The sequence below is a fragment of the Salvelinus namaycush genome, chromosome 13, assembly GCF_016432855.1.
Source record: "Salvelinus namaycush isolate Seneca chromosome 13, SaNama_1.0, whole genome shotgun sequence".
Taxonomy (NCBI): domain Eukaryota; kingdom Metazoa; phylum Chordata; class Actinopteri; order Salmoniformes; family Salmonidae; genus Salvelinus; species Salvelinus namaycush.
The window spans coordinates 36,652,881-36,680,779 of record NC_052319.1 but is presented as its reverse complement, the minus strand read 5'-3'; the positions used below and the strand labels follow the sequence as shown (position 1 = coordinate 36,680,779).

At 43.2% G+C, this 27,899-nt stretch overlaps 2 protein-coding genes across 14 annotated transcripts; both read left to right on the top strand.

The window, feature by feature from the left end:
* The first annotated feature begins 1,239 nt into the window (after nt 1–1,239).
* On the top strand, nt 1,240–8,282 carry LOC120058489. 6 transcript variants are annotated; one of them, XM_039007192.1, is made up of 8 exons: nt 1,240–1,551; nt 4,726–4,832; nt 5,266–5,303; nt 5,435–5,505; nt 5,720–5,786; nt 5,957–6,154; nt 7,438–7,509; nt 8,008–8,282. In XM_039007192.1, exons 2-8 carry the CDS (start codon nt 4,825–4,827, stop codon nt 8,109–8,111), a joined length of 558 nt encoding a protein of 185 aa, XP_038863120.1. In that variant the 5' UTR covers nt 1,240–1,551; nt 4,726–4,824; the 3' UTR covers nt 8,112–8,282. The 6 variants fall into 6 exon arrangements, with proteins under 6 accessions (XP_038863120.1, XP_038863119.1, XP_038863117.1 ...); XM_039007191.1 differs by lacking the exon at nt 1,240–1,551 and adding an exon at nt 1,783–1,858; XM_039007189.1 differs by lacking the exon at nt 1,240–1,551 and adding an exon at nt 2,349–2,556.
* A 2,588-nt stretch (nt 8,283–10,870) lies between these two features.
* On the top strand, nt 10,871–22,139 carry LOC120058488. Of its 8 annotated transcripts, none has more exons than XM_039007181.1 (20): nt 10,877–11,182; nt 15,326–15,430; nt 15,576–15,709; nt 16,223–16,257; nt 16,520–16,605; nt 16,802–16,872; nt 16,999–17,048; nt 17,168–17,250; nt 17,377–17,399; nt 17,720–17,769; nt 17,889–17,971; nt 18,098–18,120; nt 18,327–18,397; nt 19,340–19,418; nt 19,651–19,676; nt 19,768–19,909; nt 19,952–20,187; nt 20,288–20,683; nt 20,768–20,839; nt 20,964–22,139. In XM_039007181.1, the coding sequence occupies exons 1-20, from the start codon at nt 11,063–11,065 to the stop codon at nt 21,038–21,040; spliced, it is 1,962 nt and encodes a 653-aa protein (XP_038863109.1). In that variant the 5' UTR covers nt 10,877–11,062; the 3' UTR covers nt 21,041–22,139. The 8 variants fall into 8 exon arrangements, with proteins under 8 accessions (XP_038863113.1, XP_038863111.1, XP_038863109.1 ...); XM_039007187.1 differs by having other exon boundaries at nt 10,887–11,182; nt 19,768–19,829; nt 20,115–20,187; XM_039007188.1 differs by having other exon boundaries at nt 10,888–11,182; nt 19,768–19,829; nt 20,121–20,187.
* The last annotated feature ends 5,760 nt before the right edge of the window (nt 22,140–27,899 follow it).

Below are 27,899 nucleotides of genomic sequence, written 5' to 3'. Positions count from 1 at the left end.
AATAACACACTTACTGTAGCAGATTTGAATAGATCCATACAGCTATGGGTGCCTCCATCCAACGAAACTGCACTTCCAGAGTAGGCGTTCGGGGGGCACGCTAGATAGCTAATTAGCACAGGTGGTCGCCTCCGTTCTCCGTTATAGTGCTGTAACATGGCGATATGCCCGTGTGGGGACACTAACCCTATAAATGTGTATCAATTTAACTTTTTATTTTCTAGCTGATAAAGATAATGTCCTTATGCTCCCAAAACTGTACCACAAGCGATGCATGTTAATGTTCAGACCGAGCATCCGGGCTCTTAAAACTCCTACAAAATACGCCTTTGTCCAATGACTAGTGTAATGTAATGCAACTGAGAGTCAAGGGCTAATAGAACCCTAGATCAACCAAAAAGTGCTCAAATGAACAGTGTAAAGTGTGTGTATTGCATCTTATCTGTTTTTGTATTGTTGTAAATGTCATTCTAGAATGCGTATAGAAGCCTACAGCTAAACTATTCTTTGCTACGGTAGTTTGCAGCCAGTTTACATCACATGCAGCGCGCATTGACACAGTGAAAACTACCCACAGGATAACCCTACCCGCACAGCCAGAGAAGACCGAAAAAAATGGAAAGCAAAAAGCATACCACGGAAAACCAGAATTTGACCCAAAAGATAAAAAATAGGGAGCTCAGAATCGTGAAAAACAGGGCACGAGTTAAATCAAATGTATGGGATCATTTTGGAGTAATCGTTAACGCTGACAAACAACATGTGGATGGATTCGCAGCATGCAAAAAGTGCAAGCGGGTGTTAGCCTATGATAGCCATAGAACAGGCACTTCCAGCTTGAAAAAACACATTGAGAAATGCACGGTAAGTCTATTGATTGCAGAGTAGCAAATTGTAGTGCAAAACGTGGAGCTTAAAATGCGCAGCAGGAAGGACAATTGTGGTTAGCTCGGGTTGTGGCCGTCGGTTCAATTCCACATGGTTCGGGTTGGGGTAGCAGTCTTTCCTAATGGCGGTTTGCAGTCGGGTCCGATAGATCCGTTTGTGCGGTTATTATTTTTTTTATTTGGGGGGGGCTCAAATTGGACTCGTTTATGTGCGTGTGAGAATTAAAATAAAATGCGTGCTATTGTCAAGCAGAATGCTTGATTTATTATTTTCAAATGTTGCTTTTGTATGTGTCGGCTATGTGGAGTGGTGAAGATGTTCACTTTTAATCCCAGCACATGCGCAATGAAATGTCGCAGATCCAGACGGCTACCAAAGACCGTACTTAGCGGTTGAGATAGCTCAAACAATCCTTCCATTACACTAAGAACCAGCAGTTGTGAGATATGGAATGTAGAAGCAGAGACCGTAAAAAATATAGAAGTCATACGTGGAGATATTTCAATGAAATATCTTCCGAAAGTGTGACATGCAAGCTGTGTGCGGCTGTTCTGAAGCGGACGAGCGGTAGCACAACATCCATGTTGAACCATTTAGAAAGGATCCATCATCTGTCGCTAAGACATATCAAAACACAGCGAGAGCTGATGGCGACCGTTAGAGGTAAGAGTCCTGTAAGTGTTTTATTTATTTCTTAGGTAGGCTACTACAGCAAACTCGTAAAAGTGTGATATCTGGACTGGTCACAAAGACAAGTTTCTCTTCTAGCTCCGCTTGTAAGGCCTACCTTAATTACTCAGAGGTTGCCATAAATTCAAAATGCGTCATTAGTTTTGACCCCAAGTGCAGTTAGTACGGTAAATGGGCGAAGTTTGGTCATTTCGAGAGAAAGAAGCGTAGTGAACGGGTTTACGCCGCCCAAAATGTGTCCACGACAATAAGACCACAAGTGAGGGATTTTTGTATGGAGGTCAGTGAGTGTCGAATTTGGTCAACAAAAGTTGCTTGCTACTTGAGGCTTATTTGATCGAAACGAAGTTTAGTAATGGTTAGGTTGTTACGAATGCACCGATAAGTGGACGCACGTGGCAATTTAGAGAGAAACTATGGGAGATGTGCCTTTTTTTCACACGCAAATCTGCCCTCTAATTTGCTAGAATGGTCCCACCTGATCTCGCCTGTATTCCATATTTGAGGATATGTATTTCCATTGTTGTAGCGGTCACTCGACTATCTTGTCGAAATAATATAAATTCTTTGGTCACTCTCACCAGAGAGGAAGAGACGAAGCGAGAGGGTTCATTCCCGTCAAAATCTGTCCGCGGGAATACAGCGATAAACCGACTACATTCCCGCCTTTGGGACAACGACTTCCATTGTTAGGGCGGAGACAAAACCAGCTCGTCATTATATACAGTATCTGCGCTCACATTCACGCAGCTCTTTTGGTGAAGGTAACCCATAGGTTACTCTGCTGTTTTGGTTGTTTATTTGTTCTCTTCATTCACAATGTCTACACCAAGTTCACCCAGCTTTGGTTCAGCTGTGTGGCACAGCTTCGACAGAATAGAAGCTGCACTGGCAAAATGTAAACACTGCGACCGGAATATCAGATGTAAAGGAGGTAGCACCAGTGGCATGAAAAGGCATTTAGAGTCTCGGCATCAGGTAAACTGGACCTCCGAAAAGGACTAACGTTACCAGAACAAATTTGAGACCTCCGTCTTTTCTGACGCTGTGCTGGTAACCAGACAAAAGCAATGGAGCTATAGATATTGGAGCGCCCAAGAGACAGTAGGTATAAAAACGAGTCGGCACTAAATAGCTATACATTTGCTGATGTTAAGAGCTACATTTGAGACGATCAATAAAGTTCTTGGAGTTATATTAATTAATGACTATATTAATTCATGACTAATCTATCGATTCAATAATCATGCGCACATTTCCGTTACATGGATTTGCGGATATCCGCTTGTATGCCAGCCGGGAATTATTATTATTTTTATCGATTTGACGTTCTGTTAAAACCGCGCTCTAAATAGTGTTTTTTAACTTGCTAATTTGGCTAGTGCAGCAGAGATCTAAAGGAAAGGTTTTGACTAGATAAAAGCTGTCACAATTTAAAACGGAAGCGATGTGACGTGCTCAAAGTAGCACCTCTTAGATGTATTTCACCAGAAAAGACATTGATATGTGTATATGTCGGCTATACAAAGCAGTACTCCGATACAACAACGGCAGCATGTTAAACCACATCAAATACAAGCACCCAGCCATCGTAACAGAAGCTTTAGGTGGTAAATCAAAAACGACCGTCGGGGTAAAGTAGAGAACTATTATTATTATCATCCACCATGTTAGTTTGTCCATCGAATATTAGTACATGTTATTAGGGTACCCGTAAAACTTAAATGAAACGCTGTCTCAAATAACCGTCTAACTGTCCCTTTTAATAGTCGACATACCCTAGTTTAAGCATTTAAAATAGGCTACTCTAATCATTCCAATCCCGATTTAAAAGGCAAAATCAGTTTAGCGGGTTGTTAGGCAGACTTTAGGACCATGTGGACGCCTAAAAACATGAGGCAAGGCTGTTTGTACAGCTAGATGGGTTAGTTGACAACGTCACCAACGATGCGGAGATTCAATGGGCAGAAGTCCTTATTTTGTGTTTCTGGATGGCCAGATTGCTAGCATCAATGAAGCTCCATGTGGGGAATCATAGGTTGCTCGTTTCTGCTAGTTTTATCTTGTTCTTGATACCATGTCTATGCTAATATTGCAAACATTCGCAAGCTAGGTAACCATCGCTCCCGTGTGGCACAGTGGTCTAAGGCACTGCATTCAATGCTAGAGGGGTCACTACACACCCTGGTTCGATTGGAAGTCCCATAGGGCGGTGCACAATTGGCCCAGCGTCATGGGTTAGAGTTTGGCCGGGGTAGGCCGTCATTGTAAATAAGAATTTGTTCTTAACTGACTTTCCTAGTTAAATAAATGAAACTAACAATGTATTTGATACAAGTGCTTATAGTGCAAGTGATTTGATCCAAAAGGAATGAGAATGGATAAGTCAAAATTCAACATTTGTCTAAGGTGGATCCGACGAGGGCGAGACTGCAAGGTGGGGGGGGGGGGTAAAAGTAAATTAAAGGCTCAATTAGAAGTCTGTCTCTAATACCCAGCAGTTGTGTTCAGTGATTGAAGTAAATAAACGCCCGGGGTATTAATTGAAGTTTTACGAGTAGTCTATAAAACCACCCAACAAAATCTTCAGGGACAACATGTACAATTTTAAAACAAAAAAGCAGCTCAACCACTTGTTTTGGTATACATCTGGTGGGCGACGATATACTGAACAAAAATATAAACACATCATGCAACAATTTCAAAGATTTTACTGAGTTACAGTTCATATAAGAAACTTTTTTAGGCCCTAATCTATGGATTTCACATGACTATGCAGGTGTGGCGTTGTGACAACTGCACATGTTAGTGGCCTTTCATTGTCCCCACATGTGTAATGATCAGGCTGTTTAATCAGCTTCTTGATATGCCACATCTGTATGGTGGATGGATTATCTTGTCAAAGTAGAAATGCTCACTAACAGAGATGTAAACCAATTTGTGCACAAAAATTTAGAGAAAAAAGCTTTTTATGGAAAAATAGATACATTTTAATAAAATCAGCTCCTGAAACATGGGACCAACACTTTACATGTTGCGTTTTATATTTGTGTTCAGCGTATTATGCCGTTAATAGTAAATCTTATTGGAACATGACATACCATGATGTTTTCTATTAATGCTTATGTGGTATGAATGATTTTTCAGTCGTTGAAGTACAGCAAAAGAGAAGCTGCAATAAAGGAAGAGAAGACCCTGTCCAAGAAGAGCACATATGAGGAAGATGAGCCATGCCCTAAAAGAGGGATGTCAAAGTGGGTACTTTAATTTACTTTTACCCGGTTAGTGTCATTGAGATTAAACATCTATTTTGCAAGAGACCCGGCCAAAATAGCAGCACACAAAACATGTACAACAAAGCGCAAAGCGCTGCAGTTGAATAATGTCAGTTTACTCATTGGTTTTGGTAGAAGGGGTTCCACTAGGAGTCAACACATTGACAGCTCCCCAATTCAGTGTATCATGTTTATTGGATGTTTAAACAATGGTAACACGTTTGTGTAGGCCTACTGTATTAGATTGTCAGAGACCATAATCTAATCTGACAGACTAGTTATATTTAGTTCATATAAATGTGTGATTTTAGTATTTTTTAAAAAAATTAAAAAAAAATGGGGAAGCCTTTGCCAGACTGTACATTGTTCTCACGGTTTAACTTTGTATTTCTGTGTTCTTAACATCCCCCAGGCAAGAACCCAATACTTCAGAGATACCCTTGACAGAAGGTTGGTTTCTGTTGTTGTATTAAGTTTCAATCCAAGATGTCCTGTGTAGTCAAATATGTGATCTTTCAGATTGTCTCATAAGAAGAATATTGTGGTTATGTCTCTCATATACTGATTATTTTATGCTGTAGGTGGGGCTCCAGAGCAGTTTGAGTTTCAGTATGGACTTGAGGGACCAACATTTAAGAATGAGAATGGGGAGGTGAGTTGGGAAAGCATTGCTCAAATGAATAGGTTTTCTTTTACTCTCGTAGTTAGCTGCAGTTAGCCTGGGTACCAGTCCGTTTCTGTTATCATTCAACTTCTTGTCATGACAGAGTGGCATGATGGCACAAACAGATCTGGGACCAGGCTAAGTTACAGCACCTTTGCTCCTCATTTCTTCTACTCAAACCTCTTCCTTTCTGTCTTGGCAGTCCTCCAAGAGCCATCTGTCCATCATCAAAGTAGAACAACTGGACTCCCTCCTCCCAGACCAAACAGGTGTGTGTGGGGAGTTGGGACTATAGTGAATGTGTGCACTGAACTAAACAGTGACGCAAGTGAAAATAATTTGCGGTAGCATTTGGACTATGATTGATTTACCAACCTATTTACATATCCAATGTGCACTTATCAGGAGTTGACTCTTCCCCTTTCTGTTCCATCCCCAGACTCCAGCTGTGGTTCAGGGTCACCTGGGGATTCGGGGCCTCCTGGCTCGTCTGGTTCTGGGTCCAATTCTAGTCCGGCTTCACAGTTTTTCAGGAAGTGCCACCAGGCAGGCTGCACACAATTCATCTTCTCGGAGTTCGCCTCCCGTCTCAGCACCATCACTGAGAGGATCGCATCCCAGCAGGCCAGCGAGGAAGGTGAGACTGAACACCTGAGGAATTAAAGGGCACTAAATGGAATGATACGGGCGACTCCTTATAGATAAAACGGCTTGGTACGGTTGTCGGCTAACTAAACCGGAGCATGCACGTTTTCAAAGTGCACTTGTCAACTGTGGTGTTGCCCATTGTGAAACTGCCCCTTGTTGGACGTGTGCTTGTAATACATTTTCATGTTAGTGTCAGTATAGGGGTATGATTCTCGCTTGGGGGTGCGAGAGGTCACGTGTTCAAATCTCGGATAAGCCCCCATTATGTTAAGTACGCCTCTTGGAGGAGGAAACGCAACACCCTGCTACACAACTCCCTGTGGAGTGAAAGAGGTATGTGATTGTGGGTGCGGGTAAGGATGACAGAGGCAGAGAATATTATTGTTTACAGGGAATTTATTTCCTTAACACGGTAAATGTGGGGAAAAGGGGCTGGATGGAACCAAAGCAAAGAAAGTTAGAGCCCCCTCTCCTACCTACCTGTTAACGTCACCTGGTGCGCTAACCAAAATACTGGGGGTGGTCCGCCCAGGTCTTACCTAGTGTGCATAGACAGAGTAAAGACTACAGGTATATATAAACCTGTATGTTTGCCCGACAGGCCTCTTGCCTAAACACTCCCACGGTGCCTTCACCTTCCCCCCTGGGAACAAAAACAGAATAATTACTAACGTAAAGTGAACAATTTTAATAATCAAAAACACTAAGTCCTTTTGGCATATGTAACCGATGTGAAATGGCTAGCAAGTTAGCCGTGGTGCGCGCTAATAGCGTATCAATCGGTGACGTCACTTGCTCTGAGACCTTGAAGTAGTTGTTTCTCTTGCTCTGCAAGGGCTGCGGCTTTTGTGGAGCGATGGGTAACGATGCTTCGTGGGTGTCAGTTGTTGATGTGTGCAGAGGGTCCCTGGTTCGAGGCCAGGTAGGGGCGAGGAAAGGGACGGAAGTTAAACTGTTACACATACCTCAGAAGTAGCGGCTACAAAATACTTTACAACAAATTTACCAGACTAACAACCAACACAGCACATACAAAGAAGCTCCCTCCTAACAAAGGAACACTGGCTTTTCAAGCTGCAGAAGGAGTCGGTAATTGCAGACAGCTGTATCCCCTGACGAGAGGGTGGGGTCAGAGCTCCAATCTGCAGCGGGGGCCGACCAATCAGCTGATTGGAATCCAGGACGCCATCCTGAAACACACACATACAAACCCACAACACAGACACTGGGGAAAGTAACAATATTAACCTAAATAATTTCCTGTGTTCACAGATTTCAACCTCACCCTGAAAGTGCTGGAAGCCTCTGGGATGCTGCCAGAGATCTTTACCAAAAGAGACCAAGGTAAAGTATTTTAACATCCCCAAAATGTTTTGCTTGTCAGCAATCAAGTTTTCAAGATGTGAATCTTTCAAAGGGGTTGATTTCTGTATTTTGAAAGTTACATATCTTGAAAAATTGATTGCTGACAAGTAAAACATTTGGGGACTATGTCAACAATGGACTAATGAAACAAATACCAGAAGATAGTTTTGGGGTGAAATTTTCCTTTAAGACAAAATACACACACTTTGTGGTGCATGGAATAAAGTCCCCATAAGTTAGCTCCTCATAGGAATTCTGGTTCAGAAGTACAAGTAACCTTGCCTGACACCTGAAGAATGATATCTTTCCGAGCTAATGCCTAGGCTTAAGCTCGATGGGCTAACACAGTCATGTGGCATGCAGGAGTCCCTCCGGGCTCGTACCCTGACCGGTCACACCCACTGGCCAGTAGTCAGACACAGAGCCCAGAGAACTGCTGTCACCCTGATGCCCTGTTTGTTTTATTCCTTTTTCCAGAAATGGAGAAGAGACTGAGGGAGCTACAGAGAGAGACTGTAGCGGTGAGGACAGCCAGGTCTGCCATGAGAGATGCTTGCGTCATGAGCTTCACCTCATCATGACGGAGCACCGCTGAAGATCAAAGCGGTTTTATAAGGCGTTATAACCAGGGCCTGGAGTTTCTGACAACTTGACTGAATCAAATCAAATGTATTTATATAGCCCTTCGTACATCAGCTGATATCTCAAAGTGCTGTACAGAAACCCAGCCTAAAACCCCAAACAGCAAGCAATGCAGGTGTAGAAGCACGGTGGCTAGGAAAAACTCCCTAGAAAGGCCAAAACCTAGGAAGAAACCTAGAGAGGAACCAGGCTATGAGGGGTGGCCAGTCCTCTTCTGGCTGTGCCGGGTGGAGATTATAACAGAACATGGCCAAGATGTTCATAAATGACCAGCATGGTCAAATAATAATAATCACAGTAGTTATTGAGGGTGCAGCAAGTCAGCACCTCAGGAGTAAATGTCAGTTGGCTTTTCATAGCTGATCAGTAAGAGTATCTCTACCGCTCCTGCGGTCTCTAGAGAGTTGAAAACAGCAGGTCTAGGACAGGTAGCACGTCCGGTGAACAGGTCAGGGTTCCATAGGCGCAGGCAGAACAGTTGAAACTGGAACAGCAGCACGGCCAGGTGGACTGGGGACAGCAAGGAGTAGTCATGCCAGGTCGTCCTGAGGCATGGTCCTAGGGCTCAGGTCCTCCGAGAGAGAGAAAGAGAGAATTAGAGAGCATACTTAAATTCACACAGGACACTGGATAAGACAGGAGAAGTACTCCAGATATAACAAACTGACCCTAGCCCCCCGACACATAAACTACTGCAGCATAAATACTGGAGGCTGAGACAGGAGGGGTCAGGAGACACTGTGGCCCCATCCGATGATACCCCCGGACAGGGCCAAACAGGAAGGATATAACCCCACCCACTTTGCCAAAGCACAGCCCCCACACCACTAGAGGGATATCTTCAGCCACCAACTTACCATCCTGAGACAAGGCCGAGTATAGCCCACAAAGATCTCCGCCACGGCACAACCCAAGGGGGGGCGCCAACCCAGACAGGAAGATCACATCAGTGACTCAACCCACTCGAGTGACGCACCCCTCCTAGGGATGGCATGGAAGAGCACCAGTAAGCCAGTGACTCAGCCCCTGTAATAGGGTTAGAGGCAGAGAATCCCAATGGAGAGAGGGGAACCGGCCAGGCAGAGACAGCAAGGGCGGTTCGTTGCTCCAGAGCCTTTCCGTTCACCTTCACACTCCTGGGCCAGACTACACTCAATCATAGGACCTACTGAAGAGATGAGTCTTCAATAAAGACTTAAAGGTTGAGACCGAGTCTGCGTCTCTCACATGGGTAGGCAGACCATTCCATAAAAATGGAGATCTATAGGAGAAAGCCCTGCCTCCAGCTGTTTGCTTAGAAATTCTAGGGACAGTTAGGAGGCCTGCGTCTTGTGACCGTAGCGTACGTGTAGGTATGTACGGCAGGACCAACTCGGAAAGATAGGTAGGAGCGAGCCCATGTAACGCTTTGTAGGTTAACAGTAAAACCTTGAAATCAGCCCTTGCCTTAACAGGAAGCCAGTGTAGGGAGGCTAGCACTGGAGTAATATGGTCAAATTAGGAAGGTATAGGACCTGGAGTATTCCATGGTCCAATCCCCTCGTCAGGAAAAACAGATCCTCCTTTTAACCGAAATGTAAATATTTCAAACCTTTTGTATTTGACATATTTTTCTACCCATGTTCAAACTTTAACTCTGTGATATTTGACTCTATAATATCTGAACTCTGTGACATTTGAATGCAGTTTTTCACCCTGGCCACTAACTTGAGTGGCATGTTATACATTAAATTAGTAATTGGTAATATAATCTTTTGACAGACATTGGTTCTGAGGTTATTGGTGATGTTAGTAGGTGAATCTTAGTCTCCCTCTGTACTGTATGTTATATGCTCACTAACCCTTAACAGACTTAATATATCCTAATATACTGAATGTGCAAATTAGTAGATCAAATGTTTTATTAACGGTTACTATGTCCACTAGTACTATAAGATAAATTATTTAGAATACACTGTAATATAGTATACTTGTGAGTAAAGTTGAGACCTGTGACCTTCTGGGAATGAATTAAACTTGTTATGTAAATTAGTTGTGATTATTTCAGATGGAAAAATGTCCTGAACTTTACTTTTTTATATAGTGAAAGGTACAAATGACAAAGTTTCTGCACATGCTCTGCAGTGGAAAGGGAGGAAACAACTAGGTGGCAAAGAGGATTTCTCAGAATGTATTGTTATACCAGGGTTCTGCAACTTTTCTGAGAAACATATTTAAACATTTTCATTGGTGGACATAAAACACCAGGAAATGAGCTCCAGTTGATTTTAATTTAAGAAATATGTTCCCAACTATTCATAAACTAAATAGAGACACGTGATGGTAACAAACGTGAGCAAGGTTTGAAATTAACCACAGACCACGTGTATGGTCATGTGGGCCAGCGGTTTGCTAATGTCAATGTTGTGAACAGAGTGCCCCATGGTGGTGGGGGGATGGTACACCATTGCATTTTATCGATGGCAATTTGAATGCACAGAAAGACCATGACGAGATCCTTTTCTTTTAGGGCGTCTTTGACCAACAGATGCATATCTGTATTCCCAGTCATGTGAAATCCATAGATTAGGGCCTAATTTATTTCAATAGACTGATTTCCTCATTAACTTAGTAAAATCTTAGACATTGTTGCGTTTGTATTTTTGTTAAGTATAGTTGACGATCCCTGCCGTTTACTGTGGTTGGCAGTGCACAATGCCCTCTTGCACCCCCAAGTAGAATGAAACTAAAACCACACCGAGTCTTGTCTCGACAACATTTCTGAAGAAGCGAAACCGGATGCCCAGCCAACACGGAATTTCGAAGTGGCAGACTGACAACGGAGGTTGGCGCGAACAATTTTCTGATTTTGGGAAGTTGTTGCGAAAGATAATACACGAACACCTACAGGATGGGTACCGATCAACATGGTAAGAAAGTCCAATGCGTACTTTGTCAAACGTCCGAGGAAAATCGGACAACTGGACCGCTATCAACGAAAGGTTCTGTCACCGCTCATCAGAACTGCTTGGTAAGATTAAAAGCTCTATTGCTGCGACCTGTTATTGAAACTACGCGGGTAATTTTTCTTTTGTTGAAGATTTTGGTACTGATAGGCTAGTAAAGAACTAAAACGAGTTAACAGGGTTTTCCAAACTCAGTCCTCTTGACCACAAGGGGTGCACGTTTGAGTTTTTGCGCCAGCACTCGAGATCCCCAAGGGATCGTTTTGGTGTATTCCCTATGCACTACACAGCTGATTAAAGTAATCATCAAGATTTGATCATTTGAATCAGCTGTGTAGTGTTACGGCGTGCACCCCTTGGGGTCCAGAGGACCGAGTTTGGGAAACACTGAGCTAACAAGCTGTGGTAAACCCAGTTGACAGTGGGGCCACAGGGTTTCTAAACCCAAAGGTGCAACATCGCGAGAGTTCCGGGAACGTTTGCGGAACATACCGGTTTAGGAAGTGTGCGCTCTGGACGTTCGTAAATTCAGAGCATTGTCAGAATGTCCATTCGTAAATTCAGAGCGCACACTTCTCAATCCTAAAGCACAACATAGATTCGAGCCAGTGTCTTAGTTGAACATTTTGTTGCTCCAACCTCGTGAAAGTGACACATTTACATTTTTGTAAAAAACAACTTCATATCGAAGGAGTGCCTTTGATTTGACAGCGTGCACATGCACACGACCGTTATGCCTTTGCTAGACAACGTCGCCATGACAATGCCTACAAGTGTGATCGAGGGATTTCTATTGGAGGAGCAGTTTTAGCCCATCTTCATACTGTACTGTTTTTGGTGGGGCACTATTTGGGCTTGGTTACGATAGGAGACCACTAAAGAAGGACACCTTTACAGATTAGATAGGCTGCATGTGTAACGGATGTGAAATTGTTAGCGGGTACGCGCTAATAGCGTTTCAATCAGTTACGTCACTTGCACTTGCCAGTTATTTGGGGGTAATACGGAACGATTAACCGAAATATTTTTTTGTTATTAAACAACTAAATAACGGACGTCGATTCCATTTAGTTCGTTTTATTTTTTTTGTGATCCCAACGCGCTTTTTCTCTAGAGAAATCAAATCATTCACGAGAGAAATCATCTCAAGAACGATGTGGGACGCTGGGCGAAAGGGAGTTTTCATTAAGCAAATATTCAACCTAGTTCAGCGCAAACGTAATAATTAACTACAATGACCATAATCCATTTGGCCTGTTTTTTTCCGTTTCGTAATTAGTTCAACAGCCACAAAGTCATAAATCCCTCCTACATTAGGTCGGATGCACGTAGATCGCATGAGAGAGGAATGTACACAACAACGACGAGATAGAGGGGTAGACAGTTTGAAAGTATTCCTCGTCATCTTTGAAGAACTAGTCAAATGATATAGTCAGACAACTCTGCAGCTAGCCTAGCTAAATAGGATGACTAAAGACAGGACAGTACGGGGAGTACAGAGAAAGGTCAAATCAAATTTGATTTGTCAAATGTGCCAAATACAACAGGTGTAGGTAGACCTTACCATGAAATGCTTACTTAAAAGCCCTTAATCAACAATGTAGTTTCAAGAAAATAGATTTTAAGAAAATAAACTTAAGTAAAACAATAACGAGGCTATATATAACCTTAGGGGTTAACAGTACCGAGTCAATGTGCTGGGGTACAGGATAGTCAAGGTTATTTGTATATGTAGGTAGGGGTAAAGTGACTATGCATGGATAATAAACAGCGAGTAGCAGCAGTGTGAAAACAAATGGGGGGAGTGTCAATGTAAATAGTCCAGGTGCCTATTTGATTATTTGTTCAGCAGTCTTATGGCTTGGGGGTAGAAGGAGCCTTTTGGACCTAGACTTGGCGCTCCAGTACCGCTTGCCATGCAATAGCAGAGAGAACAGTTTCGCTTGGGTGGCTGGAGTCTTTTTAACATTTATTTGGGCTTTCCTCTGACACCGACTAGCATAGAGGCGCTGGATGGCAGGAAGCTTGGCCCCAGTGATGTACTGGGCCGTACGCACTACCCTCTGTAGCGCCCTATGGTCGGATGCTGAACAGTTTACATACCAGGCAGTGATGCAACCGGTCAGGATGCCCTCAATGGTGCAGCTGTAGAACTTTTTGAGGATCTGGGGACCCATGCCAAATGTTTTCAGTCTCCTGAGGGGTAATAGACATTGTCATGTCCTCTTCACGACTGTCTTGGTGTGTTTGGACCATGATAGTTTGTTGGTGATGTGGACACCAAGGAACTTGAAGCTCCCGACCTGCTCCACTACAGCCCTGTTGATGTTAATGGGGGCCTGTTTGGCCCTCCTTTTCCTGTTGTTGATGATCAGCTCGTTTGTCTTGCTCACGTTGAGGGAGAGGTTGTTGTCCTGGCACCACACTTCCAGCCTATAGGCTGTCTCGTCGGTGATCAGGCCTACCACCGTTGTGTCGTCAGCAAACTTAATGATGGTGTTTGAGTCGTGCCTGGCCACGCAGTCGTGCCTGGCCACGTCGTGGGTAACAGGGAGTGCAGGAGGGGACTAAGCGAGCACCCCTGACGGGCCCCCGTGTTGAGGATCAGCGTGGCAGATGTGTTGTTACCTATCCTTACCACCTGGGGGCGGCTCGTCAGGAAGTCCAAGATCCAGTGACAGAGGAAGGTGTTCAGTCCCAGGGTCCTTAGCTTAGTGATGAGCTTTGTCGGCACTATGGTGTTGAACGCTGAGCTGTAGTCAATGAACAGCATTCACACACAGGTGTTCCTTTTGTCCAGGTGGGAAAGGGCAGTGTGGAGTACAATTGAGATTGCGTCATCTGTGGATATGTTGGGGCGCTATGCGAATTAGAGTGGGTCTAGGGTTTCTGGGATGATGGTGTTGATGTGAGCCATGACCAGCCTTTCAAAGCACTTCATGGCTACAGATGGAAGTGTGACGGGGCGGTAGTCATTTAGGCAGGTTACCTTAGTGTTCCTGGGCACAGGGACTATGGTGGTCTTCTTGAAACATGTAGGTATTACAGACTTGGTCAGGGAGAGGTTGATAATGTCAGTGAAGACACTTGACAGTTGGTCCGCGCATGCTCTAAGTACACGTCCTGGTAATCCGTCTGGCCCTGCGGCCTTGCGAATGTTGACCTGGCTAAAGTTCTTGCTCACATCGGCTACGGAGAGCTGTTTGGCTGCTACTGTCTGAGCAGAGATGAGATGACTTTAAGGAATTCAAAATAAAGTAATAAAAAATATAAAAAGTAATATACAAAACTGAAACATTGTATTATTTCATAGTAATTTCCTATTCTATTTATGTCTACCCCAGGGTTTCCCCAAACTCGGTCCTGGGTGTCCCCCAACTGCTCCCCAGAGGCATAGCGGTCTAAGGCACTGCATCTCAGTGCTACAGACCCTGGTTTAATCCCTGGCAGTATCACAACTGGCTATGATCGGGAGTCCCATAGGGCAGTGCACAATTGGCCCAGCATCGCCCGGGTTAGGGGATGGTTTGGCTGGGGTAGGCTGTCATTGTAAATAAGAATTTGTTCTTAACTGTCTTGCCTAGTTAAATAAAGGTTAAATAAATAAAAAATTGTGCTGAGCGATTACAGTGCTTTTCTAGGTCGTTTTGGTTAGACCAGAGTTTCCCAAACTCGGTCCTGGGGCCCCCACTGGGTGCACGTTTAGTTATTTGCCCTAGCACCACACAGCTGATTCAAATAACCAACTAGGACCGAGTTTGGAAACCCTGCATTAGGAGAAAAAATACTCGTCAGCAGAGCGGGGAGAAAATCCCCCACCCCAAAACATCTTCCCGCGGCCTTGCATGCCTTATGAGTTTAGTACAACTATCATACCCAATCAGAACCCCCAAAATAACTTTTTTCCATTGTTTGTTTGTAAACAATGTAATTGTAAACACACACTGAATGGCTTCAAAACATGGTTAAAACTAATGTTGATCTCATGGATGGTCAGTCCTCCCATCTGTGAATTTGATTGTTTACCTAACATTTAGACCTATTATGTGTTTTATTTGTATTTGTATTTTTGGGGGGAGATACGTGTTATGTAACCACTCAAACTCATAGATGCAAGGACTGACCATCTATGATAATCCCAGATTGTTGTTTGAATCCCAGATTGCACCTTTAACTCTCTGCTCTTCCATGTGTTGTCTGAATTGCAGCTGTATTCCTCAGGGATTATTTGCCAGAATTCGCCAGAGTTTGACGACTTGTTTGGTTTCTCTGTGGAAGACGTCCTTATCGAGTTGAAAAGGGGAAACAGACTGGTGAGGTTATTTTATTGTTTCCCTTGGTTGTTTGAAGGAATTAAGTCTGTTTTCGTCAGATCCTCTAGTTATGTATTATGTTTAGTTATCTAATGTAGCCATTACAAAACAAACTGTTGCTTACTGTACTTTTTCTCCTACCCAGATTTGTTACAGATGTAAGAAGAAGGGTGCCACGGTGGGATGTGAGGTGAAACGTTGTAAGAAGTCCTACCACTACCCCTGCGCTGTGCGAGATGGGGCCCAAAACTTCGATGACCATAGAGAAGAGAAGTTTACGTAAGTGCAAGGCACAATGTCTTTTCTTTCTAAACAACTGTGAAATATATTTTTCAACTTCATTGCAAATGAGAGGTGGTTCTCACTGACCAATTTAAAGGGATACTTCAGGATTTTGGCAATGAAGCCCTTTATTTATTTAGTTGAAATTTTGCAGGATGAATTCTTTTGAGATGCACCATCTTGTTTTCAAGTGTCCAAATGAAAAAGGCAAAAACAAACAAACAATAATTATCTACTTCCCCAGTCAGATGAACTTGTGGATGCCATTTTTATCTCTCTGCGTGCAGGTGGAAGTTGCATACTAGGGTTAGCGCAATGCGCTACCATAGACTTTCAGTCATTGCGCTAACGATAGTTAGCATTGGCTCACGAAACTACCTCTAACTTCCTTCATACTGGATGCAGAGACCTACAAATGGCATCCATGAGTTCATCTGACTCTGGGGACGTAGATAAAGGTCATGAGCATGTTATTAAATGGGTCTCTATGACTGTCTCTGTGTTTTACAGGTTGTACTGTCAGAAGCATAATCTGGAGATAGCAGGTGAGGTGGCTGGTTCATGCCTGTAGGCTACCTGAGTAACTGTTACTATAGTAGACATCAATTGATTTGTTCATCCCAATATCCATCTGGATGTGTTTAGTTGATTTAAATACCTATTAGTTAATCAGGGCAAATCTTCCTGGCTTTGTACACAAACACGCAGCCTCTGCCGGTCCAGCTGGCAGGTCCAGCTGGTAGGTCCAGTAAGTTATTGAGGTGTTTCTTTGACATGTTGATGAGGGATGTTTCTGTCTCAACACAGCAACCAATGAAACAGTGAGTAGAGCTTTGTCTTTCAACGGTGATTCAGACACAGCGATGAACAACAATGGAGAAATGTCACCCAAGGTCTGTATTCCACTGACTGAACTGTAATAACACACATACAGGACAATTGTGGAATGGATAGTTAATAGCTAGGCCTATATATGACTGATTACCTGGTCACTATCCCTGTCCGCTGGCCATCATTGAACTACATCATCCAGCTAAATTCTAAGAAGCAAATACAAATAAATGAATCAATTTCCATTCCCATTTCCAGTTGTTTTGTCTGGTCTGTGAGAGGAAAGAGGAAAGCCTCAGTCTAGAACACATGGATAGTGGCATTGACAAGTGAGTATGAGGAGGCGTTTTTCATTCCAAAACAACATCTTTGCTCCTTGATTTCTATCATTGATGTCAGTACAGTGCTTTATTATGTAGTTGTGAGAGCCTGGCATGTCTGTCTCTGTCACCTAGGTTGTATTGTGAAAAGCATAAACCACAGTCATTGCAGAAAGAGCTGAAAGGTAAGTCATTTGTCTCCAATGACTCACATCAACATAGACTTGACTTCTCCTTTGGTTGTGTTTCCCTGTAGTTTAAAGATCAGATTTATCATGTAGAAATGTATGTTTCAATTGTAAAGGACTTGATGCAGTGGCAGGACCCTCATCTTCCCATAGTGACTCCAACATGTCTACTAAACGACGGCAGAAACAAACACCCAAGGTGTGTATTTAGCTGTTGAGAATGGATGTATGTCTGCAGTTAAGAAAGTCATGGAACATGCTCATGTAATCATATATGATAATATCATAGTGAACCGTAATCTCTTTGCTTTTGCTGTTGAAACAGAGACGGTTGAGCTCCTCTAGCACGTGAGTATGGAATTATGTATACATGTTGAAGTTGGGTGATCTGTTTCTTTGATGCTGACTAGCTGACCTAGTCCATGAGCTAGGGAGTTCGGGTTGGGGTGACTATTATGTCTCATAGTGATTCTTTTTGAAGGTCTGTGTCCCTAAGGTAGGAAAATGTGTGATAGCATTGCAGCAATGGTAGCTTTCTGTGTGTCATCTCTTCCTTCTTTCATCCTTCCATCCCATTCATCTTTGCTCCTTGATTTCTATCATTGATGTCAGTACAGTGCTTTATTATGTAGTTGTGAGAGCCTGGCATGTCTGTCTCTGTCACTCAGGTTAAATTGTGAAAAGGATGAACCACAGTCATTGCAGAAAGAGCTGAAAGGTAAGTCATTTGTCTCCAATGACTCACATCAACATAGACTTGACTTCTCCTTTGGTTGTGTTTCCCTGTAGTTTAAAGATCAGATTTATCATGTAGAAATGTATGTTTCAATTATAAAGGACTTGATGCAGTGGCAGGACCCTCATCTTCCCATAGTGACTCCAACATGTCTACTAAACGACGGCAGAAACAAACACCCAAGGTGTGTATTTAGCTGTTGAGAATGGATGTATGTCTTCAGTTAAGAAAGTCATGGAACATGCTCATGTAATCATATATGATAATATCATAGTGAACCGTAATCTCTTTGTTTTTGCTGTTGAAACAGAGACGGTTGAGCTCCTCTAGCACGTGAGTATGGAATTCTGTATGCATGTTGAAGTTGGGTGATCTGTTTCTTTGATGCTGACCTGCCCTGTTCTGTTTCACTTTTTGAGTGCATGTAGCTTTATTAACATTCTTTGCTGTCAAAAAGTTAAATATGTAAATATGTCTCTTTAATTCTCTGGGCACTATTTTTCTGAACACTGCGTAAGTTGTTACTTTTTCTGTCACAGACCGGAAGTGAAATCATCAAAAAAGTCCAGAAAGGGAAGCAAGAGTATTCAGGACGATTTCTCAAACTCAGGTTACTTTATTCTTCCAGTAGGATCCCTTTCCATTATCTTGATTATTGTCGATTTATATTTATACTGAACAAAAATATAAACGCAACAATTTCAAACATTTTACTGAGTTACAGTTCATATAAGGAAATCAGTCAATTGAAATAAGTTCATTAGGCCCTAATCTATGGATTTCACATGACTGGGCAGATGTGCAGCCATTGGTGGGCCAGGGAGAGCATAGGCCCACCCACTGGGGAGCCAGGCCCAGCCAATCAGAATGGGTTTTCCCCCACAAAAGGGCTTTATTACAGACAGAAATACTCCTCAGTTTCATCAGCTGTCCGGGTGGCTGGTCTCAGACGATCCCACAGGTGATGAAGCCAGATGTGGAGGTCCTGGGCTGGTGTGGTTACACGTGGTCTGTGATTGTGAGGCCGGTTGGATGTACTGCCAAATTCTCTAAAATTACGTTGGAGGGGGCTTATGGCAGAGAATTAACATAAAATTCTCTGGCAACAGCTCTTGTGGACATTCCTGCAGTCAGCGTGCCAATTGCACACTCCCTCAAAACTTGCTACAGTGCTACAGATACACTTGCTACAGAGACATCTGTAGCATTGTGTTGTGTGACAAAACTGCAAATTTTAGTGGCCTTTTATTGTCCCCAGCACAAGCTGCACCTGTGTAATGATCATGCTGTTTAATCAGCTTCTTGATATACCACACCTGTCGGCTGGATGGATTATCTTGGCAAAAGAGAAATGCTCACTAACAGGGATGCAAAAAACACATTTGTGCAAGAAATATGAGAGAAATAAGCTTTTTGTGCATATGGAACATTTATGGGATCTTTTATCTCGAGAAACACTTTACATGTTGCATTTATATTTTTGTTCAATATAGTTTTTACAAAGACGAGTGTTACATTGCATTGATTAGTATTTGTGTATGTTCTGTAACAGACGGAGATGTGAATGGAATTGACATGGAGTTAGCCCCTTTGGAGTCTGATCTAGAAGACGGTGTGTTCTCTGAACACAGGTAATGATGATGGTGCTCCAGTCTGGTATCAATAAAACTACTTTCAATGGTGGCAGTGCATGTTTAGTCTGATGGGTATGAAAACCCAATCATGAGACATGTTATCTTTTCAGTGTTGAGGCGGTTCCTGTGTAGGCCAAATATTCTAGAAAGGGAGGGAGGGAGATAACAGTTGCCTGCCTCTGTATTGTACAGTGACGTTAGAAAAATAATATTTCTCTCTACATCCCAGAAATCATGCTGAGGCTCTCACCACAGGTAAAACATGTCAGGGTACACACACACAGCATATTGCCAGGAGGTTTAATATCAAACCTGATAATAACAAAACCACTGTGGTTTTCCTCAGGATGTCAGCCAGAACCTGAAAACAGAGACGATAGCGATGGGGACCATACAGTCATAGACTCAGTGAGTTACACAACTCTGACTATTCTTGTCCAACACTTCCTGTGGCATTACTGTGTCTCTATCCTGGTCCTAAACTATTGGTTTGATCATTACCGTGTCTCTATCCTGGTCCTAAACCATTGGTTTGATCATTACCGTGTCTCTATCCTGGTCCTAAACCATTGGTTTGATCATTACCGTGTCTCTATCCTGGTCCTAAACCATTGGTTTGATCATTACCGTGTCTCTATCCTGGTCCTAAACCATTGGTTTGATCATTACTGTATCTCTATATTGGATGCTGAGTCTCAGAGTCTGTTGCTGCCTGTGATGCTGTGTGTGGCGTCTGAAGAACCCTCTCAGGACACAAACATCTCAGGTAACTACTCACCTCCTACACTCCTTACTATCCCTACTTATCAGTTTAGTCTTGGAAAAGCTTTGATAATGCAGACATTTTTTGTTCTCTCTCCTCTCAGTGTGCAGTTCTCAGCCGTGTTCTGCGGCTAGTCCTGGTTCACCTGTCCTCTCTGGTCGACATGGCAGCTCTCTCACACTTGGTCCCATATCATCCGTCCACTCTGGTCCACTCAATGTCACCAACACACCTACTCGTACCAGTCCACCAGTCTCACCCGTCCCCCCTGATTGCTGTTTCACCCCTGTCTCCTCTCCACACTCTGTCTCCAATCGTCCTCCGGCTGGGCCCGGAGGCCTGGGTTCACCTATTGCTTCTGGCTCTGACTCTGCAGCCAGCAGAGTGTTCTGGGGAAGGTGTAACGAAGCAGGCTGTACACAGTCCATCTTCACCACCTTCTTCTCTGACATGGTCAGCATCTCCAATAGGATCCTGTCGGATAAGGCCAGTCAGGAGGGTGAGTGGCACGGTTGGGTTGTATAAAATGAATCCATGTTGGGAGCATATTATCAGAATCAGTGACTTTGTTTCTCGCTCTCAGATTATGATCTCTCTCTGAGAGTGATGGAGGCTTCTGGAAAATTATCACAGATGCTCTCAGAGCAGGAGAGAGGTGAGAATTGGTGGTTTAATTACTGGTGTACAGGAGTTTTCATAGCATTGTGTGAATGTTAAGGCTTCTTATTTTTTTAAAGCTTGTGAAATCTAAATCTAATGTATTCTCCCCCTTTGTTCAGAGTTTAAGAAGAAGCAAATGGAGTTACAGAGAGCTACGGCAGCCATAAGGGATGCCAGGTCAGCCCTGAAGAGATAAGCAGCCCTGCCAGATCAACTACAACCCCCATAAACCACCTTCCCCCATTCAGTTCATTGGCATCACAAGATTTTATGGGGTGCATTTTGCAGCCATATTGAGAATTTGATTTCACAATAGTTTTCACGTAGTTCCACTTTCTTACCTTGTCAATATTATAATCCCCCCCAAAAAAGTACTGTTGTTGTTTATACTGTATGTTCAACCTCCGAGACCGAGAACCAATTATGAAACAAGAGGCTGCCATTTTGCTTGCTAGTAACAAAAGGATGTTTTAACTTTAAACAATATATATTTTTATATAAATAGGTCCCAAAAAGTGTTGCTATTGTGTTGATAGCAAGTATACTAAACATTAAGAACACCTTCTCTTTCCATGACAGACTGACCAGGTGAAATCTATAATCCCTTATATATGTCACTTGTTAAATCCACTTCAATCCGTGTAGATGAAGGGGAGGAGACAGGTTACAGAAGGATGTTTTAGCCTTGTGACATGGATTGTGTATGTGTGCCATTCAGAGGGTGAATGGACATGACAAACGATTTAAGTCCCTTTAAACGGGTATGGTAGTAGGTGCCAATCATACTGGTTTGTGTCAAGAACTGCAGCACTGCTGGGTTTTTCACACTCAACAGTTTCCCGTGTGTATCAAGAATGGTCAACCACCAAAAGGACAGCCAGCTTTACACTACTATGGAGTCAACATGGGCCAACATCCCTGTGAAACTCCTTCGACACCTTGTAGAGTCCATGCCCTGATGAATTGAGGCTGTTCTGAGAGCAATGGGGGGATGCAACTCAATATTAAGGTGTTCCAAATGTTTAGTATACTCAGTGTATATTTGTATGTGAAATCGTTGCATTGCGTAGTACCTCAAAGCATTCATTTTCATATCCCGGACTGAAATGTTTAACGTCTTCTGTACTTAGAACTTCTTATAATCTACATGATTAGGGTTCAGAGTTATTCCTAAATCATATGGGTAGGAACAACTTGCATGTGTCTAATTGCTCATGCACTTTTCTTTTAACTGCACTGTTACATGTTTGCACACTTTTTATTCATTCAGTAATAAATGAAGAACCAAACTTGTCTGTGGCAGACTAGAGTTTCCCTTATTCTGAGGTAATAAACACCACACTTGTCTGTGGCAGATTAGAGTTTCCCTTATTCTGAGGTAATAAACACCACACTTGGATTTGAACCATGAACCTGCATGGCAACCGGCATATTATGCCCTCCACCCTCACTATTACGTCATGCTGTAAGATATGGTCTAAAGTACTTAAGTCGTTTTTGCGGTATCTTTACTATTTATATTTTTGCCAACTTTTACTTTACTACATTCCTAAAGAAAATGTACTTTTTACTCCATTTTCCCTGATACCTAAAAGTACTCGTTACATTTTGAATGCTTAGCAGGACAGGAAAATTGTCTAATTCACATACTTATCAAGAGAACATCCCTAATGTCTGATCTGACGGACTCACTAAACACAAACGCTTTGTTTGTAAATTATGCCTGAGTGTTGGAGTGTGCCCCTGGCTATCTCTCCAAAAACATAAATGGTGCTGTTTGCTTTGCTTAATGAGGAATTAGAACTGGTTTATACTTTTGATACTTAAGTACATTTTAGCAATTCCATTTACTTTTGAAACTTAAGTATATATAAATTCAAATACCTTTAGACTTTTACTCAAGTAGTATTTTACTGGGTGACTTTCACTTGTCATTTTCTATTAAGTCATCTTTACTTTTACTCAAGTATGACAATTGGGTACTTTTTCCACCACTGTAAGCTTGGTGTTTAGGCCAATCAGATAAGCTCTGAAAAAGATCTGATGTGATTGGTCAAAAGAGCAATTAGTGAAAAAATATACAAATTGGGCTGCCTGTCCAAACAAAATGCAATCCTCGCTCATACTTTGATTGGGATTCAATCATGTTTGTAGACAAGCAGCTTTCAAAGGCAAAGTTACCGTGTTCCAGGACATTGGATTAAAGGTCAACGCTGCATATGTCGGTTCATTTGGAAACTACTGGAAGTCACGTGCACTATTTTAGCATGGTTTCAGATTGCCTGCCTTTATTAGGCTATTGTTAAAACAGGTATACCTTTTTAAGAAAGGACATCAACAAGATTAGTATTATATTTTTTTTTTTGACTCACCTGGGCTGTTTTCAGTTGGATTAAACGTTTGCTGCGTTGAGTGACGGTTTGTACGGAAGGAATCCTTTCCCCAAAACGTTCTTCAACGTTCTTGAACAGACTTTGGAGTCTGTGTCATGTCATAGTCATGTCATTGTCATGTCATAGTCATGTCGTGGTCGTAGTCATTGTCATGTCATAGTTATGTCATAGTTATGTCATGTCATAGAAATAAATGACTGATTGTTGGAATGGAATCATAACTGGAACCTGACACTCGTCATATCAACCTGACCCAGCCGTCTCACACTCCGTATGTCAGTAAATATATCTACAAATGATTTTTAATAAGCATAATAAAAATAGGCAATTATAATATTCCTGTACAATATTTCTGTACAGCTGAGATACAGTATAGTACATACATTACTGAAAAGTAACAATACCTTATGTCTGAAATAATCTGTAACATCTTTCAACACAGGCTGAAAATACTGCATCCAATAACTCAGCCAACCCAATGTTCTTCGGGAACTCTGGCATGGTTAGCTAGCTAGCGAATTCTTTAGCCATATTAGCATTGACATGAAATCAGTCAAAACACCTAAAAACAACACATGGCATAAAACTAGCCAAAACAAACCAGGTAGGATTCCGCCCATGGCAGCTTCGTGTCGTTGTCGCTAGCTAGTTGACCGTTCAGAATCATCACAAAGCACGGCTTCATCGATGCGTGCGCAGAATTTTCATGATGTTGTCTGCACAATCGGAAATTACCTTGACATTTTTACGCGGCTCTTCCGCGATATGGATTGAATCCAGCCCTATGACAAGACAACCATTTTATAACCTGAGACCCTCTTCATTTTGGAGCATGGATATCACCAGAGTGATATCTGGCCATAGTGATAAGATACATACTAAATCTCACACACTCCCACAACCCACTGCACATCAGGAAGTGCAGACGTGCTCCTCACTTGTCAAGAACAAACTCAATCCACACGTACGATTGGAAGGAACAAAGGGAAAATAAAAACACTGGCCTCCAGAGACGCAGGATGACACTACCAAATCGCAAAGGTAGACAGAAGATGATATCTAATACGTCCTCAGAACAATTCTTTAACTTCTCTAGGATAGGTGGGACGGTAGCGTCCCACTTGGCCAAAATCCAGAAAAAATGTAGCACGCCAAATTCAAATATATTACTATAAAAATCAATCTTTCATGAAATCACTCATGAAAGACACCAAATTAAAGCTACTCATGGTGTGAATCCAGCCAACATGTCTGATTTCAAAAAGGATTTACGGGGAAAGCACACCAAACAATTATGTTAGCTCAGTACATAGCCACAGGAAAACACAGCCATTTTCCCAGCAAAAGATAGTAGTCACAAAAACAGAAATAGAGATAAAATTAATCACTAACCTTTGATGATCTTCATCAGATGACACTCATAGGACATCATGTTACACAATACATTTATGTTTTGTTCGATAATGTGCTTATTTATATCCACAAATCTCGGTTTACATTGGCGCCATGTTCAGAAATGCCTCTAAAATATCCGGAGTAATTGCAGAGCCACGTCAAATAACAGAAATACTCATCATAAACTTTGATGAAAGATACATGTTTTACACAGAATTAAAGATACACTTGTTCTTAATGCAACCGCTGTGTCAGATTTAAATAAAACTTTACGTAAAAAGCACACCATGCAATAATCTGAGACGGCGCTCAGATTTAACAACATTTATCCGCCATGTTGGAGTCATCAGAAATACAAAATTACATCATAAATATTCCCTTACCTTTGATTATGTTCATCAGAATGCACTGCCAGGAGTCCTAGTTCCACAATAAATCGTTGTTTTGTTCGATAATGTCCATTACTTATGTCCAATTAGCTACTTTTGCTAGCATGTGTAGTACACGTGTCCAAACGCTCGCGCAGATGCAGGCAAACGTCGGACGAAAACTTCAAAAAGTTATATTACAAGTCGAATAAACTGGTCAAACTTAGTAGAGAATCAATCTTTAGGATGTTGTTATCATATATATCCAATAACGTTCCAACCGGAGCATTCCTTCATGTCTGTATAAGTAATGGAACGCAAGGCGATATCATGAGGAAAGCGCGTGAGCAAGAACTGGCAATCTGCCAGACCAATGACTGACACACCTCCCATCCGGCCACACATCACACTAGAGGCTTCATTCAGCATTCTAGAGACTGTTGACATATAGTGGAAGGCGTAGGAAGTGCAAACAGATCCATATATTACAGGGAATTGAATAGGCGATGACTTTAACATCGACCAGTCTCAGAATTCTCACTTCCTGCTTGGATTTTTTCTCAGGTTTTTGCCTGCCATATGAGTTCTGTTATACTCACAGACATCATTCAAACAGTTTTAGAAACTTCAGAGTGTTTTCTATCCAATAGCATCTGGGACAGAGTAGGAGGCAGTTCACTATGGGCACGCAATTCCTCCAAAAGTGAAAATGCTGCCCCCTATATCAAACAAGTTTTTAACAACCCTAATACAGTGGTTAGGGTAGCTTCTTCTGAATGTCCTTTGCCACCAATCTCATGTGCAGTAGACACAACCAGAAGCAGGCACTGTGGCTAACACTAAGGCTAACGGGACAGCTGGATGGCTCTGTATCAGACTGCAGGCCAGGACCTTGTTAGCGCAGCTTTAGCATAGCCCCCTTTGAGGGAGACTGTGGGAGGGGAATCAGCGTGGTTCAGTGGTCAGTTCTGGTTCCAGAGCGTCTGGCTCTGCAGATTAACTCTTTGAACAGGATGCATTGGATCTGCCAGAAGGCCGCAGTCTGGTTCACCGCCGTCGGGTGGTACACACAGAACTTAAAGCAGAACTCCTCCAGATCCGAGAAACACGACAGGGTTAAACAGGAAATTGGAAGTTAGCACTCCAACCATCACACCGGAATAGGAATTAAGCCAGAACTCAACTGAACCTAACCCTCCTGGGTCGTGTTCAATAGGCACGAAATGGAAGAAAACGGTCTGAAACTGGGGGGTACTAATTAAACCTGTCCAATGACAAACGCTCGTCCTTCTTTGCTACGGTGTGCCCTAATGAACACGTCTCTGGAGTAGGCTTGGTAGAAGTTGCACTAATGAACACAACCCTGGAGTAGGCTTGGTAGAAGTTGCTCCCTAACCACAGCTACAGGGTGAAATATGTTAATGCAGATTGGATGAAGGGTTACCTGTTGCTAGGTGTGAGGTGTGGGGTGGGACTGACCTCTGCGTCGTGGCAAACAGTGAGACTCTCTTGATGATGTACTGACAGACGCTTCAGGCGGTTGTCACAGTAGGCCGTGGCCAGGTCCAGCAGACCTAACACAACGATACAGGATAGACAGCCTGGTTGTCACAGTAGGCCGTGGCCAGGTCCAGCAGACCTAACACAACGATACAGGATAGACAGCCTGGTTGTCACAGTAGGCCGTGGCCAGGTCCAGCAGACCTAACACAACGATACAGGATAGATAGCCTGGTTGTCACAGTAGGCCGTGGCCAGGTCCAGCAGACCTAACACAACGATACAGGATAGACAGCCTGGTTGTCACAGTAGGCCGTGGCCAGGTCCAGCAGACCTAACACAACGATACAGGATAGACAGCCTGGTTGTCACAGTAGGCCGTGGCCAGGTCCAGCAGACCTAACACAACGATACAGGATAGACAGCCTGGTTGTCACAGTAGGCCGTGGCCAGGTCCAGCAGACCTAACACAACGATACAGGATAGACAGCCTGGTTGTCACAGTAGGCCGTGGCCAGGTCCAGCAGACCTAACACAACGATACAGGATAGACAGCCTGGTTGTCACAGTAGGCCGTGGCCAGGTCCAGCAGACCTAACACAACGATACAGGATAGACAGCCTGGTTGTCACAGTAGGCCGTGGCCAGGTCCAGCAGACCTAACACAACGATACAGGATAGACAGCCTGGTTGTCACAGTAGGCCGTGGCCAGGTCCAGCAGACCTAACACAACGATACAGGATAGACAGCCTGGTTGTCACAGTAGGCCGTGGCCAGGTCCAGCAGACCTAACACAACGATACAGGATAGACAGCCTGGTTGTCACAGTAGGCCGTGGCCAGGTCCAGCAGACCTAACACAACGATACAGGATAGACAGCCTGGTTGTCACAGTAGGCCGTGGCCAGGTCCAGCAGACCTAACACAACGATACAGGATAGACAGCCTGGTTGTCACAGTAGGCCGTGGCCAGGTCCAGCAGACCTAACACAACGATACAGGATAGACAGCCTGGTTGTCACAGTAGGCCGTGGCCAGGTCCAGCAGACCTAACACAACGATACAGGATAGACAGCCTGGTTGTCACAGTAGGCCGTGGCCAGGTCCAGCAGACCTAACACAACGATACAGGATAGACAGCCTGGTTGTCACAGTAGGCCGTGGCCAGGTCCAGCAGACCTAACACAACGATACAGCATAGACAGCCTGGTTGTCACAGTTGGGCGTGGCCAGGTCCAGCAGACCTAACACAACGATACAGGATAGACAGCCTGGTTGTCACAGTAGGCCGTGGCCAGGTCCAGCAGACCTAACACAACGATACAGGATAGACAGCCTGGTTGTCACAGTAGGCCGTGGCCAGGTCCAGCAGACCTAACACAACGATACAGGATAGACA